The sequence below is a fragment of the Cyanistes caeruleus genome, chromosome 6, assembly GCF_971803275.1.
Source record: "Cyanistes caeruleus chromosome 6, bCyaCae1.hap1.1, whole genome shotgun sequence".
In the NCBI taxonomy this organism is placed as follows: Eukaryota; Metazoa; Chordata; class Aves; order Passeriformes; family Paridae; genus Cyanistes; species Cyanistes caeruleus.
Window position 1 is genome coordinate 63,405,295 of NC_141706.1, and position 18,009 is coordinate 63,423,303.

Sequence of the window (18,009 nt, forward strand, 5' to 3'; positions counted from 1 at the left end):
TACCTCATGGTATTATGTCTTACATAAAACCTGTTAGCAGTATAAGTTGCTAATTATGATAATCTGAAATTGCTTGGTAATCACAGCAAAAATCTTTCTTTGGTGACTTTTCATTCTGAAAATATCTATGTTCTTACAAAGTGCACTCTAATGCCAAAATCGAGGTGGCCCATCTTACCAACTCGTTTTGTATAACAGTTTTTATCATTTAAAATAACCTCTGTAGATTATGTATGTAGCAAATATTTGGAACTCTAAAGGAGGATCAGAATCTTCTGTTACTGATGAATCATGGGCCATAATGAAGGATTTCATAAAGGACTGAGTTTACAGGACAGCCCACAGTTAACAGCTCCATTCTGAGGTTTAACCAGAAGCAGAAGTCTGGGCTGAGAGTAACAAAACCATGAACATTCCTTGGTGCACTGCAGGAGCCCACAGCTCCATTTTCTATCTCTCACCCATAAGGATATAGTTACTATGACATTTTTTGAAATGGTGGAGTGAATTGCAGCTTTATTTACATTGCAATATTTTTTATTCAAATACCATAAACTAATCCAGAAGAAAGCTGGAGGTACAACTTGCAAAGTTGTGAAAACCACCAATAGTTTCATGGAACGAAAGATCATTCATAGAAGCAATAGATTGTTAAAGTATTAGATGGAGAAATCAGAGGAGGTAAGGCCATGAAGGGTAGAAGAGTTTGCTACTGTGTTTGCTGTGCAGGAGCTTGGGGAAGTTTCTATCTCTAAACCATCTTTCAAGGGGACATCTCACTAGATCTATTTAAAAATCAAAATTTAATGAACAACAAAATTCAGATAAAAAAAGTTAGCATAACTGGTTGTGGTTTTCTTAAGAATTTCAAGGGAACAGAGGAATGAGGTGAGTAAATCACTAAATGCTTTAGAGTGAAGCCTGTGTGAGAAGACAAAGCTTTCATTACAAGAGACAAGATGAAGGACAGTGACAGGACTGAGTGGGACAAGACCAGAAGAAATTTCAAGCAATTCTGATTTGTGAGTGGCTTAGGGAGTTTGGCATGATGAGGATGACAGAAGGGCTGTTGCCAGGGTAATCTAGAGATGAGGCTGGGAGTCTGGGACCTAGAATTGCACTTAGACAATTGTAGGAAGCAGTAAGTCAAGGTTAAGAGAACTTTAAGAAAGGGTGATGGCAACAAGGAAAAGAAGATGGAATCCGAGGAAAAATAAAAAGATTGGAAGAAAGAAGGTTGCTATGCTTCAGAAAAGGTGTGCTGTACACTGCAGGAGTTGAGTGCCAGGCAGATTCTGCAGAACCAGCTCTTTTGTCCCCTACCTTAAATAGAATTGAGTTTGATACATTTTGTTAATTAAAAAATAAACAAGAACTAGACACTCCCTCTAAAATAATATGTTCTTTGATGCTGAAGCGTAGATTCCTCACCCTACCCTTAAGGCACAAATACATGCTACATAGAAGAGAGATGTCTTCTGCTCCAATGAAAAATCTGTGAGGTGGGAGTATTTCCATGTGTTCTGCAGTTTTTCAATCCCCACATGAGACCTGTGCTGACTGAGACTGATGTGGATGCTCAGTTGGCCTTCAGAGGCAGAGCCAGGCCTGGTCCCAGCCCTTTCTGTGTTTACAAGCATGGGCAACTAGGCTGTGGCAGCAGCAAACCTGCATGAAGTTTGTAAATGGCATCACATTATTTGTGTTATAGAAAAGTTAATTTATCACATCTAGTTATTGGTGCTGTGACTAAGAATTTATTAAAAAATTACAGAAGTGGTTTTGGGTATCATGCTGTCAAAATGTAGGTAAAGCAAAGAAAAAGTTTTTACATTTTCTGGTCCTTAATTTCCAGTTAAAAGAAGGGATTTCCATGGTCTAAGGAGAAATCAAAGTGATATTGTTGAAGTGACAATTTCACTTGATGCCTCATTTGAATTTTTTCTGTCTTTTAGATGGTTATTGACACTGCAGGGACTAATAAACCACAAATTGCCCATGTTCCAGCAATAGTAAATGTACAAAACCAAATGAAATTCAGGTAACTTTAATAAAATAGCTTCCATTCTCAAGGCTGGGGTTTATGGAAATAATTCACATTTAGACAAACATTAAACTTTGTCTTTTAGACTGTCAGATCTTCCAGAGCAGCTGACTTCCAATCAACAGTTTGAGAGTGAAAATGCAGTAATGGGTAAAGTACTACTGTAACTTTTTTAATAAGGTTGGATCATATAATTATAAACCAGAAAATTCTAGGGAGCAGATTTACATTCTGGAATCAAGAGGGCCACCATTTCCATTTCTTTTCCACCTTGATTGTTAAGTATAGCAGACAGGCAGAGTCCTAATTTAAACAGAGACTTAACTGCTCAGTAATGTGCAATTTATTCTGCACTGACCATTGTGAATTAAAGGATCTGTCCAACATTTCTTGTGAATTCACACTTTAATCCCAAATTCCTTAGGAAAAATGAAATCCAGTCTTAACATCTAGCCAGAAGGCATGAGACAATGCAAAGAAAAGGGATATAATAAACCCAGTAATTCAGGTATCTTGAAGAATCAGATCAAGATTCTTAAAAATTAAAATTAACTGGAGAAAAACATGCAGAATACTTACAGAAAAAAACAAGGTCATTACAAATACATCTGTAGCTTTTGAAATCACAAGGAACTGAGCTTCAGTTTATTTCTTTTTCTAATTGTACTGCTAATTTAGATTCATGTAAAAGATTATAGCCTAGATTTTTTTCACAAAGACAATACTGAAACATAGGACCTTAACCCACAGTGCCTGAGATGTAGCACAGTCTGAAACTTAAAGCAGAAACTGACAGCAGAAAGTCTGATAATACTTCTGTGCGTTTCTCATCCTGACTCTTGCCCAGTTCTTTAAGCTACGCTTCATCATTGTCACATGGATGTGCTTTTTATATTGTTCCCACCTGGTTTCTATTGACTGTTAGCACTCTCAGAGGGCAATAGCTGGAGTAGACAAACACAGCACTCTCAGGGAGCAATGGGCAGGTTTGAAGAACACACCAAACCACAAACAGCAGCCTGAGTAATGCTTTGACAACAGCGAGTAAGTGGCAGAACAAGAGGTAATTGTTATGGACAGAGCCACAAAGTGGATTGTTAAGAAAACCAGTCAGAATGCTTCCTTACCAACAGCAGAGCTAGTGAATGCTAGTTCAAGCTAGTGAACTTTTCTGAAGGATTCTTTCCCACAATGCCATTTTTGTGTGTCTGTTTAAAATGCTGTTATAATACAGGCAGTGCTGTCTTTTTTGTGCAGCAAGCCAACAGGCCAAACATGTCAATGAAGAAGCAGATGAGCACATGGACTGTTCGTATGTACCTCAAGTAAGAAAAGCATTTCTTATGTCAAAAGTAAGAAGTTCATTTAGAATAGTCAAAGTGTTGTGCCATATTTGATCCAGTTGGCAAGAGGCAAGCCTCAGAAATTGGTAAAGTATCAACTTGTGCATAACACTTTCATTAATGTGAGCTGGTGAAATGTTTAGAAAAAAATCTGCATTTAAAACTAATTCCTTGCACAGAACTGTAAATAAACTTAGTGCTGGCTCCACTGAGAACGTATTTATAGTTAAAAGGACTAACGATATTTTGGGAAATTTGATATGTTATAAACATCATTGTTTATTTCTTTTTAATAGGATGTGCATACAGGTTTTAAGCCAAATGAAGATAATACCAACATAGCAGAAGGAAGTGCAGAACCTTTCTTAAAAGCACCTAAAACACCTGACTTATCGGGGAAAAACCTACACTTCTCAAAAATACCTCCATTTGACTCGTATGATTTCAACTTTTATTTTGATTCTGAGCAAAGAGTTGTACTCACATTCATTGCATAAGCATTTCTGCTCTTTTTGAAAGATACTAGAGAGAGAATTTTCTAGAAAGCTCATCTGAAAATATTAATATTTTTTTCCTGAGTTATGCTTGATATTAAATTTTCTTCTTACAATATCATTTCCAGTTGAAGCTGTTTTGAAAAATCGGTACTTTTCTTAGAAATGTATGAGACACATTGTCTTTTCCTGCAGTAATATTTGTTACTCAGATTTCTATCTTTAAACAGGATTTATATATTTTTTTTTTTGTTAAGAGGGCAGGGAGTTGATAAGAACACCACCTCCCTTTACTTTAAAGAATTGTGTTGCCTGTTCTGTGATGCAAAAAGTCATTATTGATGGAAGCTATGGGAATGTAAAAAAAATGAAAAAAGAGGAAAAGGAAAAAAATAGAAGGAAAAAGGCCATCTACATTACTTAAAAAAACTATTAATGTAGTTTCTACCTTTCTGTATTTACAGCATTCAAAATTTAGGTTGTGAAGAAGGAACATCAAAATCTCCTGCTTTCTTTTCTTTCATGAACTTCTCCCAGAAGTCACCGGGCTTTAATTTATTTGATTCTTCTCTGTTTGGAGCACAAAGTTCATCTGATGAGGTAAAAATTATTAATTGTGAACATTAAATTTCCACAAAGCAGAATATTTGAACAAAACAGCATTGACACTGGATGAGATTTTTCAGACTGATTATCTTTGTAGCAAACATTTTTTTTAATATCTTGGTTACTTTTAAGTTTGATATTCCTTGAAAATGTTTAATTCCTTTCCTGGTAATCCCCCTATGATGACTTCTAACCAAGTATGAATCTCTCTCATACAAATCATGTGCAAATATACAGTGACTCAATTCACCAAAAGGCTTCTGGTTCAGTGTTACAGCACAAAATTTAAGTTCTTTAGCAGATTTCACAACTCACATGCTTCTCCTGTGTGGTTTTGTCTTGATGAAGTGAAGAACAGTGAGAGGGGAAGAAAGGGCAGTACATAAAGGTTACTGAACAGCAAATATGGATTAGCTATACTCAAATGGAGGAGCTAGGTAGGCAACTAAATGGAGCAGGGAATGAAATCCAGATCTTCCATTTTCTTTGCAGGTTCCCTAACTCCAGTGCTCTAGAGTAATTTTTTCTCTCCTGGGCTATTAGGTAGATAATTGGGGAACCAGATGTGTGCATCAGAGAGGGCTTAGGTATCACTTGGCAGTGTAGATCCACGTCCCTTAATGCAAATAAAGGATTTGAGCCCAGGTAGCTCCTGTTGCAGGGGGTGTGCTCAGTCTTGTGGTTACTGGCTGGGAGCTGAAGCAGGGATGAGGGAAAGCACCATTTTATTCTGGGTTTGGCAAGATATGTGTGGTTGGTGTCTCATAGCATGAACTGTGTGTAAGAGAGAACACACTGGTGTGTGGTTTGTGAATTGTTTAGGATTCAGGTGGGTTTTAAATCACTTGCTGTCAGAACACACATTATTTTGCGCCTGCGCTGCAGCAGAAACTAAGAACTTACCAGGCTATCACAGATCTGGGATTCTTTAAAGTTAGATGGGAGTTTTGAAGACTTCAGTATCTTTTAGTTATAGTCTTATACTTTTAAATCTAATCTAAGAACTCATTTTAAGAGTGACAATTAGTTATCCTGATACTCTTTCTGGCAATCTGAGGGCTTCCTCAGTAGAGGAAGTATTTGTGTTGTTGCTTGGAGATTTTATAAAACATCACAGATTTGAATAATTTTGAATCTTTTCAGTTTAAAAACCAGCAGTAAGTCAGGTCAGTTTTTGAACTGTTATCAGTCTGTTTTTTCCTAGTAGAATGGAGGAAGGGTGTTTGCAGCTGAATGCAAATATCATAAACCCCATCTGATCAAGAACTTACCTTGCAGCTTTAGGGACTGACAAATACTTTTAAATCCAGATTTTGTAAAGGCTGCTAATATTCACTGATACAGTGTTTTTCTCACTAAAAGCAAATGAACATATTACATATCAGCATTAAAGTTTACTCTTGCCTTTCTAATTTCTTTAATTAAAATTTTGTTTACATTTCAGACAGAGGGAAATTATTCTGTGGGAAAACTGAGCTCTCTGTCCCCACACAAAGATCTTGGTAAGTCTGAAGCTCAGATGTGCTTGTGTTTATCAGCTCTCTTCTCCTTGTGTTCCTGTGACTGACAGGCTCATGATTCAGCTTAACAGAGTTCCTTTGGTTGTCTGAAAGGATGTTCAGTTGTGATAATGTAGCTCTGTGGTTTATTGTGCTCATTTATGTTTTAACTAAATCTTTAGCCTAAATCTTCCCTTGCATGTTGGGCCCCAAATGTCTGATATATCATGGAAAAGAAGAGGTATGAGAAAGAAAGAAATGAGAATAGAGTTAGCTCTGTTTGAAGCAAAATGAGAGGACTTGCTCTCATTTTGAGAAAAAGAAAAAGTCCTAGTATTTCAATGACTGATCAAATTTTTTTCTAAATAAACACTTTTGCAGATTCTGCTTACAAATACCTCTGTTGCAGAAATGTTTTGCTGTTTTAAACCATTCAAGTGCTTCACACTTCCTTCTGTGTCAATTCTAATAACAAGCCCCTGGAAATACCATCTCTGGTGCAGCAATAAACACACAACTGCAGGGTGATGCTCAGTGGGATATTTGGCACAATATATTAATAAAGAAGTATATGCTGAATGCAGTATTATCTCAGATTGAATCTAATTACAAATATTATATGTATTCCATATAGGAAGTTTCTTTGGGAAACCAGAAAATGAGGATGCATTTACCTTTCCCTTCCACTCGGAATCAACTTCTCATGCATTTGGAGATGGAAAGGATGACGTTGGTTTTTCATTTGCATTTGGACAGGATCAGAGATCACCCCAGTTTCCTTCTATGGGAAGTTTTCATTCTTCCATACAAAGTACAAAGCCATTTACACTCTTTTGAATACCTTTTAAATTACTTTCCTACTTAGCCTTGACAAATGTTTCCAGTTTCTTGAGTTAAAGTACAAAGCATTTCTTCTCCTTCCGTTTCTTTTAAGAACACATTATTGCAATTGCTGCAATGTGTGTTCATCAACAACACCTTCTGAAATTTTCTTATTTATCTTTGAAATGTGTTTGTTCATAAAATATTACTGTTTGCTTTTGCTAAATTGGCACTCACAAACAGAAATATAATTTTAGGATAGAGTGTTAATTCAGTGTCTCTGAGAACATTTAAACATACAGATAAGAACTTTCAGCTTCTGATATAAATTAAATTACTTGTGTTAATAAGAATGACTGTTTTAGCAGTTAAAGCTGAATTTGAATTAAAGACAATGTTCTTAAGTATTCTGTGTATAACAGCTGATTTATAAAATATTTGAAATAAACATTTTTGTTAATTTTATGTAGTTTTGTAGGTATTTCTTAATATCTGAAGTGGAACAATGTTGCAATTGTAATATTTAACTTCCTTTCTTCCTTTTTTCTTCCTTCTTTTCTTTTCTTTTCTTTTCTTTTCTTTTCTTTTCTTTTCTTTTCTTTTCTTTTCTTTTCTTTTCTTTTCTTTTCTTTTCTTTTCTTTTCTTTTCTTTTCTTTTCTTTTCTTTTCTTTTCTTTTCTTTTCTTTTCTTTTCTTTTCTTTTCTTTTCTTTTCTTTTCTTTTCTTTTCTTTTCTTTTCTTTTCTTTTCTTTTCTTTTCTTTTCTTTTCTTTTCTTCTCTCTCTCTCTCTCTCTCTCTCTCTCTCTCTCTCTCTCTCTCTCTCTCTCTTTCTCTTTCTCTTTCTCTTTCTCTTTCTCTTTCTCTTTCTCTTTCTCTTTCTCTTTCTCTTTTTTCTTCTCCACTATCTAATGTCTTTCAAAGAAGACAGAGACAGTTCCCAAAGTCCAGCTGTGGTCGGTACAAGTATGTCCCTCAGTTCTCCACAAAGGAGAAAGAATGGAAATTCATTTTCCTATGGAAAGAATGGCTGTTAGGACAATATCAGGGTTAATCAGCAAGGAATGCTGACTGTTCTGAGCCACCAGAGCACTGTGCCCTGGGAATCCCTTAGAACCGTCTTCTCTAGAGCCAAAACTTCCATATTTATGGCCTTTGAAGGCAATACCAGATCACTTTGAAGATATTTTTTCTGTTACGCATGAAACATAGGTTACTAATTTTTGAAACTCCTCACAAATCTATAAGGGAATTTGGTTTCCCAGTCACTTGCTATGAGAAAACTCCCTTCCTGACAGCAGGCAAGCAAAATAAAGAGAGGTCCACATCGTTCAGCAGACTTCAGAGGAGAGATTGCAAATGCACAAATGAGTCAGAGGGGCACACAGACTGAGAGGAGCAAGCGGCCAAAAAGCATCCTACCTGTAGAGTCTGCACAGTCTGCCAAATAAATGACAACAAAGTCCCAAGGGGAGTAGAGTCCTTTCCCCTCTGCTGCCCTGCAAAACCCTTAATGGGCAACAGCTTGATTATCTATGCCACTGTTTCTTTTCTGCCAAACTCCTAGATGCATCAGGACTATTTTCATGTCCAGAGAATTGTGAAAATTGGATTTTTTTTTAAACTGGAAGTGAATCAGGAAATTTTAGTGAAATCACGCTGAGGTCCAACTACTAAGCAGTGAGACACAGATTTTCTAATCTACTGCATGCCTGCTAATCTGAAAATCCCAATGGAAAGGCAAGTTTGAGTCCCTACCTTTTATTTGGGGCAATGGTTATGATACACTGCTGACAGATATTCTGAGATCATTTAGAAAACCAAAAGTTTAATTTTGTTTGCTCAGTTATTCCATAACTGAAGATCTTTCCTGATGAATTCTGTTAACTAACATCTAACTAAGATGTTCCAATGTAGAAGTCAAGGCTGCTGGTTGAAGTGGGAGAAACCACAGTCCTAGGACTTGCTGGAAGTTTCCTGACACAAATTGGATAGGCTGATTAACAACAGAGCAGAGAAAGCTGCTTCAGAAGAGGCGACCTCTCAGCATTTGGGATACTTTTCTGAGTTCTGAGACCATGAACTGCTTATAAATACACATGAGGATTTTTTCATTGGCACCTGTAAAATTCCATGTAGAAATGGTTGCTGGTTATGCCTATAAAATCAATAGCAGTCATGTTGATGGATTGCTGACACTGGTGCATCTCTCACTGCCCAGTGTCAGTTTGGTCTGCCCTTGACACACTCACATGCTGCACCCATTTCTAGCCTGAAAGATGAGTGGAGACAGATTCTCTTGTCAGCATAGCAAGGGCTGCTAGAGAGCAAAACCAGGTACTGCAGGTATCCCACGTGTGTGACTGCACAGGAACCTCCAGAAGCAACAGCAGCTGGGAGCTGCAATCCCTTCAAAGCTGTGCAGCTGTCAGCAAAGTGGCAATATGGTGACACTGTGCACTTGTGCTCTGAGTCCTTGGAGGTGCAGGTACCTTTCTGTTCTCTCCTTGGATTGTGCTGAGTAAAACAGAGTTCAGGCTCACAGCCAAGCCCAAAGGTACTAACAGCAAAAACCCCTCTTAAATAAGCAGGGCTGGGATTTGACTTCAAATCTTGTAAGAGTATCCTAACCAGAAGGTAAATGTTTATTTTTAGAGCCCTGTTATCTTTACTGTTCCACTTAGGTTTTTAATGAAGTTTTTGACAGAAAATCACTTCACTTGAAATATTGCTTGTAAAAGCTAATGTGCCACACTCCATTAGGTTAAATAAATATTAATAATAAATATTTTGTGTCACCAACCTTGTAGGAAATATAGTGATACCTGAATAAATAAATAAATTTTTTAATTTTTTGAGTAAAAAACTTTGAAGAAGTTTACTAATGAAATTTACACTCTTATCTGCTGCTGTGGTGAGGAAGACAGCAATGCCTTGGTTTTCTTTCTCCCACAGAAATAACAGGTATGTGGAAATGGCATTTTTCTGATCAGAAATAACATAGAGAGGATTTCTGCACATCTGCCTTGTTCTGCAATGTGGTCTTCCATTAAAAAAAAAAATGTTTTAATTTCTGAAGCAACATAACATCATGACTGGAGCACCATCTACTATTTTAACTGTTAATTTTACTGATACATAAGTGTAAAGCACATTTATAAACACTTGGGGATATCTGGCTGACAAATAAACAACTGTTGTATAAGTTTGACACTAAAAAATTTAATTTAGAAACTATGAGGTAAAGACTAATGTTCCAGGGGTTGTGGAATATAAGATTTATTTTCATGTACTTCTGTTTTATGCCTTCAGGCACCACTTTTAATAGGAAATAAGACATTCAGCAAACTGTTCCCACTCAAAAATCAAGTTTCATGTTCAGAGCAATTTATAAATTTTCTGTAACTTCAGTCCAAGAATATCAATCTGAAGTGCATATGCTCAGTTTAACAGTCTGCAGGACAAAATTTGTTGTGCTGTTATGTATAATACTTAAGGTGATAAAACCACAAGAGTTATTTGTATTTTATATCAGAAAAACTGTTTGAATAAGGCAACTGAGAGTGTTAAAATTGTCTCTTTACCACAATGAATTGTCAATGGCAACGTGTGAATACTTTGAGGAAAACAAATGGTTTATGTCATTACATTGCAGGCTCTTCTAATTGCTCACTGATTTTATCTGTAATATAACAAGAGCAACCAGAATTCTGAGTTGGGAAAACTGCAGTGCTATAAGTGATAACAAACCTGGAGTTACAACCCACAGAACAGATCAGAGAACATTGTATGTAAGTAGTGGATTTATTTCTAGCTACCTATTGAATTACAGCACTGAACCCTCCAGAAATTCGGTACATCGTTTCATCCCCAGTCTGGGCTCTACGCAAATTTAAAAAAAAAATAGTTTTAGTTTTTCATTTCAAGGCCATGAACACAGTTAAAGCTTCGTGTTGGGATTAACAGGCCATCTCTGCATGTATGTGGGTAAGTGCAGGCTTTGGGGGCAGGGGCAGGTGAATCACTGCATCCTAAGGAAACAATCTTACACTACAGCATTAATACGTTTAAGTATTTCAAGGAAATAAGCTTTAGGTGCTACATATTGTAACAGATTGGAATGTGTAGACTTACAGTATTAGATGGTCATAATCCCCCCAGTGCAAGGCTGATTGCAGGGGTAGCAAGAGTTGGCTAATCCTTTTGGGCCAATGGCATAAAACAAGGATTAGTTTTTCATTTACTGCAACTGAGTGGGTCATTAGGATCCAAAGACACTAATGAGCCTGAACAGGCAATTGGATTCTGGTTTCAGAGTTATGGGCTAGTTTGAAAGGAGATTGATTGTGTCTTTTAATGATTTCAAACATGATGTCTTGGTGACCTTTTGCCTGAGAAAAATGAATGAAGGATATATCCGTGGAACACAAACCTGGAATGCTGACTTCTTTCCTCCTGAAACTTGAGTTGTTGCCAGATTCATTGCCTTAGAGGCTGAATGGCTCATTTAGAAATATCTCTGTTGCCTTGCTTTTATGTTCTGCTCTTGATGTCTCCAGAGTTGACACAAGTCACATGCAATCAAGTCTGTATTCCTGGTGGACAGGCACTGTCCTAATATTCTCTGACTCACACCCAGGTTGTTTGCAGCTCAGCAGTTCTGCTTCCAGACACATCACTTTGTGTTCTGATGCTAACATCTTGCTGAGAAATTGCCTCTTGGCACATTGTTTCTTGGATCCTGTACCTTGCTTGATTTGGTGTGAAGATGATGCTCTTTTTAGCACATGCAACACCTTACTTTTGGAAAGGTAAATCTTTCCCCCCACCTTGCTACATCCCAGACTTTTTTGTTTCCATGGATCACTTGAATTCAGCAATAATAGATAGCTTCTCTTTGGTTTCATTCAATTTAAGCAAGGGTATGAAAGAATATCAAAAGATGGCCATTACCATGCAAATAGAATATTTAGACATAAACAAAAAAAAAATACTTTGACTGTTATGACTCTATAGGAGAAATAGTGTCAAAACTTTTAATAACATGAACTTAATTCTCTGTATCATACCACAGTCCACAAAGCATACACAAAATTATTTCATACAGTGCAGGACTTGATCCACAATCCTTTGAGGCTTGGCTTGGGGAAAGGAAAGAAGTAGAGGATCAAGTTACAAAAAGTTCTTGCTAGTGGGGAACCAGCTGTTCTGACTGGTGGGCAGCTTGGAAGCTGACAGTCCATGCTGAAACTCAGTTTTGAGCTTGCAGTTCTTATCTGCTCCCTTCTGCCAGAGCAGGACTGCCTTGAGCTAAGTGTGGTCTCTTGCTGCTCTTTTCTTTTTCTTCAGGCACGTGTGGCAAGTTTTAACTGTTTCCACAAAATTCCTGATGCTGTGATCAGTCATGTTCACTGCCACAGCTGCAAAGGACTCCTGTCCAGAAGTTATGGATAAAAAGTAGTTAAAAATGTTTCTTAATGATTACAAAACCCCTGGAAGGACTGCTTCCAATGCATTCCAGGGAGATGCCGAGACTCTGAAGCACTCTAGCCATTACCTAAGTTGTACAATACAATTCCAAATCATGCCACATGAGCTTAAAAAATCCCTGGGCACAATAGATTCTTCAAGGTGATTTTTTTCCTCGGGAATGAGCACCACCACTCGTGTATCTCGCTCTGCATACACTGAAGGAGTTGTCATAGGCAGCTGCTTATTTATTTTTCTCCCTCACAGTTGGAAAAGGCTCTTGGAAAATACATAAGTTGTTACCAGTGTGATATTTAGTGAGGAGGTGTTAAAGCAAGGCCTGACCACCTCTGCTCAGTGCAGACCCAGCATTGCCACTGCTGCTGTTTTGTTAAAGGAGAGTGAAGCAGAGCCATGGCTTCTTAGACGTTCTAAAATTTTTCATCTTGACCTAATACTTGTGACTAATCATCAGAAACTGAAGAGCAGTAGAGTTCTGATAAAAAAGATGTAAACCACAGATTACATGAAAATCACCACTGAACTTAAGGGTGCTTCTGGACCCAGGCTGGCATCCAGCCAGAGCACTAAAAGCTGGTTCTGTGAAGTAGGTCATGACTTCATGTAAACCTCCATCTTGAATTTTGCTCTTCCCAGCTTCCCAAAAAATAGATCTTTCATATATCTCTAGCACAGGAGAAGCATTCTGATCACATAAAAAGGGGGATCAGTGATTGGATAGATTTTTCTGCTCTATCACTTGTAGACAGAGTAATGTCAAAATTACCAACTGTACTGACAAGTTTTTGAAGAATTGTTAAAAGAGCCAAAACTTGGATGGGCAGAAGAGATGAACTCTCCAGATCTTTCTTTTCAATAATGCTGAGATATTCTTGTTGCTTATCAATATGGAACTTGGATTATTTGTGTTGCATTGGAATTAAATATGGTCCTTAGGTGAGTTTTACCACATGATCACAGTCATTGAGCATCCACAATCCTCATTAACATAACAATGAATAGAGTTTGGGGGTAAAGTGTCCTAAAGCAGAAAAAAATTCTGTGTTGCCAGAATTTCCTTGGCATTACCTTGGGAGTGTCTGTGACCCAGAGCAGAAGCAGAGGGTCAGAGCGTTGAGGCACAAGTCTTTCTTTGGTGTGTGAATGCCTTGTTTCCAGCAGAGTAGGGCTGGCAGCAGCCTACACTGCCCTGCGTGTTTATCACAGCTAGCTCACATATTGCAGTGTCAATATTTTATCAGAGAACACTTTACAACACAAAAAGGGGAAAAAAAAAAAAGGAAGGATGCTCCAGTGGATGCTGTATATGTTTCAGATTCCTCTGTTGAGTTTTATCTGAGGTGACATTACTGGAATAAAGTAGATTGTCAAAGGCTGGGCAGAGTGCTTTTATCATTTGCAAGTATTGGCATAGAGTAAAATAATGATTCAAATTTCTGTTTTCTGTCTTTTCTGGATTACTCTGTCAGTTATGGTGATGCTTTTGACAAGGGAGTGCTGCTGGGTTAGTGGTTTCTTCCAGAGCTTCAGAAATAGTGAAGTTATCTGTTATCATCATCAGATCAAGGCTGACAGTTGATGGTCAGTGCTTATGTATTGTCTTTGTAAGTTACAAAAATGAAGTTAGGAGCAGCAAATGCATCTCTCCACTTTTATAAGGCTAATTCCTTGGAATTATTTGCCATCTACTTATATCCAGACTTGGTAAAATTTTTGGTAATAATTAAGTTGTGCAGAGCAACTTCAGAAAAGATACTGTGTGGGTTTGATGGGCGGTTTTTAGTTTGTTTTGGTTTTTATTGTTTTGAGTTTTTAGGCAGGGAAGATAAAAGTTCTACACTGAGCATATCTCTTAAAAGCTCATAGTGTTATGGAAATATTTAGATGTCTACAAGCTCCTGAACGAAAGCTGCTATTAAAACAGGTGTGGGCATCTATTGTCTGTTATGCCACGTGTCACAGTACAGTGACTCTTTATAGCTTTATAACCTAATGATCCACACAGGTAACATTTAACTACACATGAAATATCCCAAGCTGGAGTACTGGTCCTTATACAGAGAATTCTGGTTTTGAGGGTTGTAACATGAATACAGTTTAATCAATGTGCCAGCATACTGCAAGGGCATGTAGTGATGGGACAAGGAGGAGTGGCCTTAAGCTGAAGGAGGGTAGATTTAGATTAGATATTAGGAACAAATTCTTTACCCTAAGGCTAGTGAGGCACTGGAACTGGTTGCCTGAAGCAGCTGTGGACTCATCATCCCTGGAGTTGTTTGAGGCCAGCTTGGATGGGACTCCCCTGGCCTAGTGGAAGACGTCCCTGCCCATGGCAGGGCATTGGAACTAAATCGTCATTAAGATTCCTTCCAAGCCAAACCATTTCATTACTCTATGATTCTATACCGAAAAAAAAATAGGGAGAGAGAACAGAAAATTTGAAATATTGCAGTCAAAATTAGCTGTTCACTCACATGACAAAATGATAAGTGAGTATCAAAGCACACAACTGCCTTGTGCTGTATTTGGAATGCAGACCTGTGGAGATATAAAGTATAATCAGTGTGACTGAGGTCTGGGCAAGAGAAAACAATAGTCATTGCTGAATCATACTGATAAATGTGGCTGAGATTTCAGGAACCACTAAAACTAAAAATAAAAAATGAAATAAAACTTAGTTTTATGCAATCAGCTGTTCCTAAATAAAATAATCAGCTGGCTTTTTTAATCACTGTAGGTGGGAACTGGGTAAATTTTGTGTACATACTCCTAGCTGGGAAAACATCACTGCTGTTAGGACTCTCCAGATTGTTTTGTGAGGAATACTTCCCATTCCCTATCAGTGAAAGCAAGGATGTGTCTGAATTACTGTGTAGTTATAGCTGGGAGAGCCATGCAGCAATTATCATTTATATTAGAGTGCCCACAGGGCACAGCTTCGTTTAGGGCCTCATTGTGTTACACACAATGAAGGAGTCCAGGCCTTAAACATTTTACAGTTTAAAAAGACTGACAGACAATGAAGGGCTGGATGATAAAATGCTGAATGCTTCCCAAAAAATTCTAAGCAACTTGACTGGAAATCAAATGTGATTAGTGCGTTGCAGTACCAGTCAGTCTGAGCTATGTGGAATCCATAAAAAAGAAAGAATCAACTAAAACAGTAAAGAATAAACAATTCCCACTAATTTGGTAGCATTTGCAGAAGGGAGAAAGTCTTAACTAAATGCTAAGCCTTTGGAAATAGTGCTAGTTGGGAAAAAAAAAGGAATTCCTCTCGTTAGCCAGATTTTGTTAGGATGTCTCAGGAAGACACTGTGCACCAAACTCAAACCAGGCCATTTCCACTAGATCAATGTTCCTGACGAGCCGTGCTCTGAGCAGAGTTGTCAGCAGGAACTTAAGCTGGGAGAAATTTATAAAATCTGAAAAACAGCAGCTTTCAAAGTGTTGAATGTCCTTTCAAGTGCTTGTCAGTCTAGGAAGATGATGAAAGAACAAATCTGATGAGGGAAAGAGAGGCAAATGGCAAGAAGGGAAAAGCTGTAGAGGGAAAAAGAGACAAACTGACAATTAGTGCCTGAGATGTAACACATTTCCTCCTGCTTGATTGTAGTAAGACTTCAGACAGGATTGATCAATGTCTGCATGTTTCAGTGTTTTCAGAGGTGGTTTCAAGCAGGGGAAGGTGGATTTGTGGCACAGGTACATGTCCCCAGCCCTTGACATGTTTCCTTTTATCGGGGGCTGCAGCAACAGCTCCTGTGCGGGGCAGTGTCAGTCAGCATGAAGGACTCCAGGCAGCCCTTAGGTTCCAGGTGAGTCACCTGGGAAACCAGCCTTGTTTTTCCTATCATAAATACTGGCTCTGGGGTCATTTTTATTGTCATTACTCCAGTCAGCACTGCAGCTTCTGGCAGCTGCTGAGGGAGGCGGAAAGGAGGCCGCCCATATGGTGAGCGCATCGTACCGAAGGTGCCTCGGCGTTTGGGAAGATCCCCACAAATGTCACTGGTGGGTCACTTAAGGCCTGATTTTATATCAGAAAAGTCAATAGGGATTTTGGCATTTATTAGTAAGAGCAGAAACAAAACCTTAATCCCTGGTAATTCTGTTTGTATTACATTATACACAGTGTCACAGATGTGCACAGGATACTGTGAAAAACACGGGGTCATATGCTGCTGTCACCTGCTCTCCCAAAACAATGGGACTGAAGCCAGAGTGGACCTGCAGGAAGGCAGCCCTGGGCCACTGCTTTAGGCCACCAATTTCATTTTTTCCATCCTCTGGGAGAAAAAACAAATTTTGGGGAAGAAGATGTGTGTCACTAAATTTACTGATGCCACCTCCAGCCTCACTGCTGGTGAGCTCTCAAGATGCTGAGAGTATCACTTGACCAGGTGCAATCTTAGTTCCTGAATGTGTTGTAAGATCTGGAGCAGAATGACAGACACAAAGTGAAGGCAGGGACATTGAGACAGAGGTTCAAGCAGGGGAGGACAAGCAGAAAAACACAAAATAAGCAAGAAAGCGGGATATGAGAAAAAGAACAGGATCATGAAGCGTGAAGAAGGAACACTGGGTGGGAAAACAGATCCCCAAATGGGTCCTGTTAATTCCAGCTGAGTCACTGTTCTTTGACCCAAATGCTTTATCTCCTCCGTGTCTCCTCCCTGCTGCGCTCTGGCTCCAGCGAGCGCCGGGCACCACTCTGAGGCCGTGGCCAAATCTTGCTAGGCAGGGACCTCTGCTTTCCTACTGCTTTTGCAGCTTTTTGTGGGGACCTCAATGGCTGATTACATCAACTTAGATGGGCAGTGATCTGAGGAGATGCTGAAGTAAAGACACAGCAAGTAAAACCATTGCTGAGATCAGACAGTAGCAAAAAGATGTGGAAACCCTGGTGCAGAAATGCCCGAGTGTCCGTGCGCTCCCTCTTACGTAACTCCCCCGTTGTGCAAAGTGCCAGCCCTGGCACTCAGCACTGCCACACTGGCCTGGCCTGACCAAGGCATAAAGTATCTTTTCTTTTGGTGCTTGCTGACAACGTGCCCCATTGTTCTGCAGTGCTGACCTGGACAGGCCGAAGCGGCCGCTCTTTGTTTGTGAAGTGGGCTGCACTTAATCCAGGCACTGCTCCAGCCCCGCAGGCTCCACAGAAATGAATGGCTGCAGCTCAGCTGCTTGCATGCTGCAGAACAGGACCTGTGGCTGGCCAGCTTCTTGGATATACTCCTGGGAATGCAAGGACGCCTAGAGCATGACAAATGGAGGATGCCCCTGTCACTGGGGTGGGATTCTTGTAATGGATGGAACCAAACCCAGAACTTGGAGTTCACTTCTTTCTCCATCTCCTTGTGACAGCCAGAGGTACCTGCTGAACTTCAACAAATGATTTTGTTGAGACAGCTGTCCATAAATGGCAATATTTATCATGTGATAAAGCTGTTTTGCATGAAGAGTTTGTTTAATAAGAGGTCAAGTGTTAACTGGGTCTGGTTGCACTCCAGAGCCAGGGAAAGCAGAGCAAAGACAAAGCACATGTTGCTTTTCAGCTTTATTCCTCTTGCTGGTACTTACAGCCAGGTATAAGCACCACTCACACACTCCCATGTCTGGCAGATCCAGCTGTTTGTGTTTTTATGATCACAAGAACTTTGCTTTCATAAACTGAATCTGTGCAAGCAGAGGTGTGTGCAGGTGGAAGCAGC

General features: G+C 39.0%; 1 protein-coding gene across 1 annotated transcript; it reads left to right on the forward strand.

Moving 5' to 3' along the window:
• Positions 1–68: 68 nt before the first annotated feature.
• C6H14orf39 (chromosome 6 C14orf39 homolog) lies at positions 69–7,273 on the forward strand. Its single transcript, XM_086892726.1, has 7 exons — positions 69–2,041; positions 2,130–2,194; positions 3,302–3,369; positions 3,684–3,823; positions 4,346–4,481; positions 5,932–5,989; positions 6,621–7,273. Exons 1-7 carry the CDS (start codon positions 1,956–1,958, stop codon positions 6,821–6,823), a joined length of 756 nt encoding a protein of 251 aa, XP_086748852.1. The 5' UTR covers positions 69–1,955; the 3' UTR covers positions 6,824–7,273.
• The last annotated feature ends 10,736 nt before the right edge of the window (positions 7,274–18,009 follow it).

Bases quoted from the DNA above. Each gene is read 5' to 3' on its own strand.
- C6H14orf39 (XM_086892726.1), top strand. From the start codon at position 1,956: ATGGTTATTGACACTGCAGGGACTAATAAACCACAAATTGCCCATGTT. The intron at 2,195-3,301 runs GTAAAGTACTAC...TTTTTTGTGCAG, and splicing joins GAGTGAAAATGCAGTAATGG to CAAGCCAACAGGCCAAACAT. The intron at 3,370-3,683 runs GTAAGAAAAGCA...TCTTTTTAATAG, and splicing joins ACTGTTCGTATGTACCTCAA to GATGTGCATACAGGTTTTAA.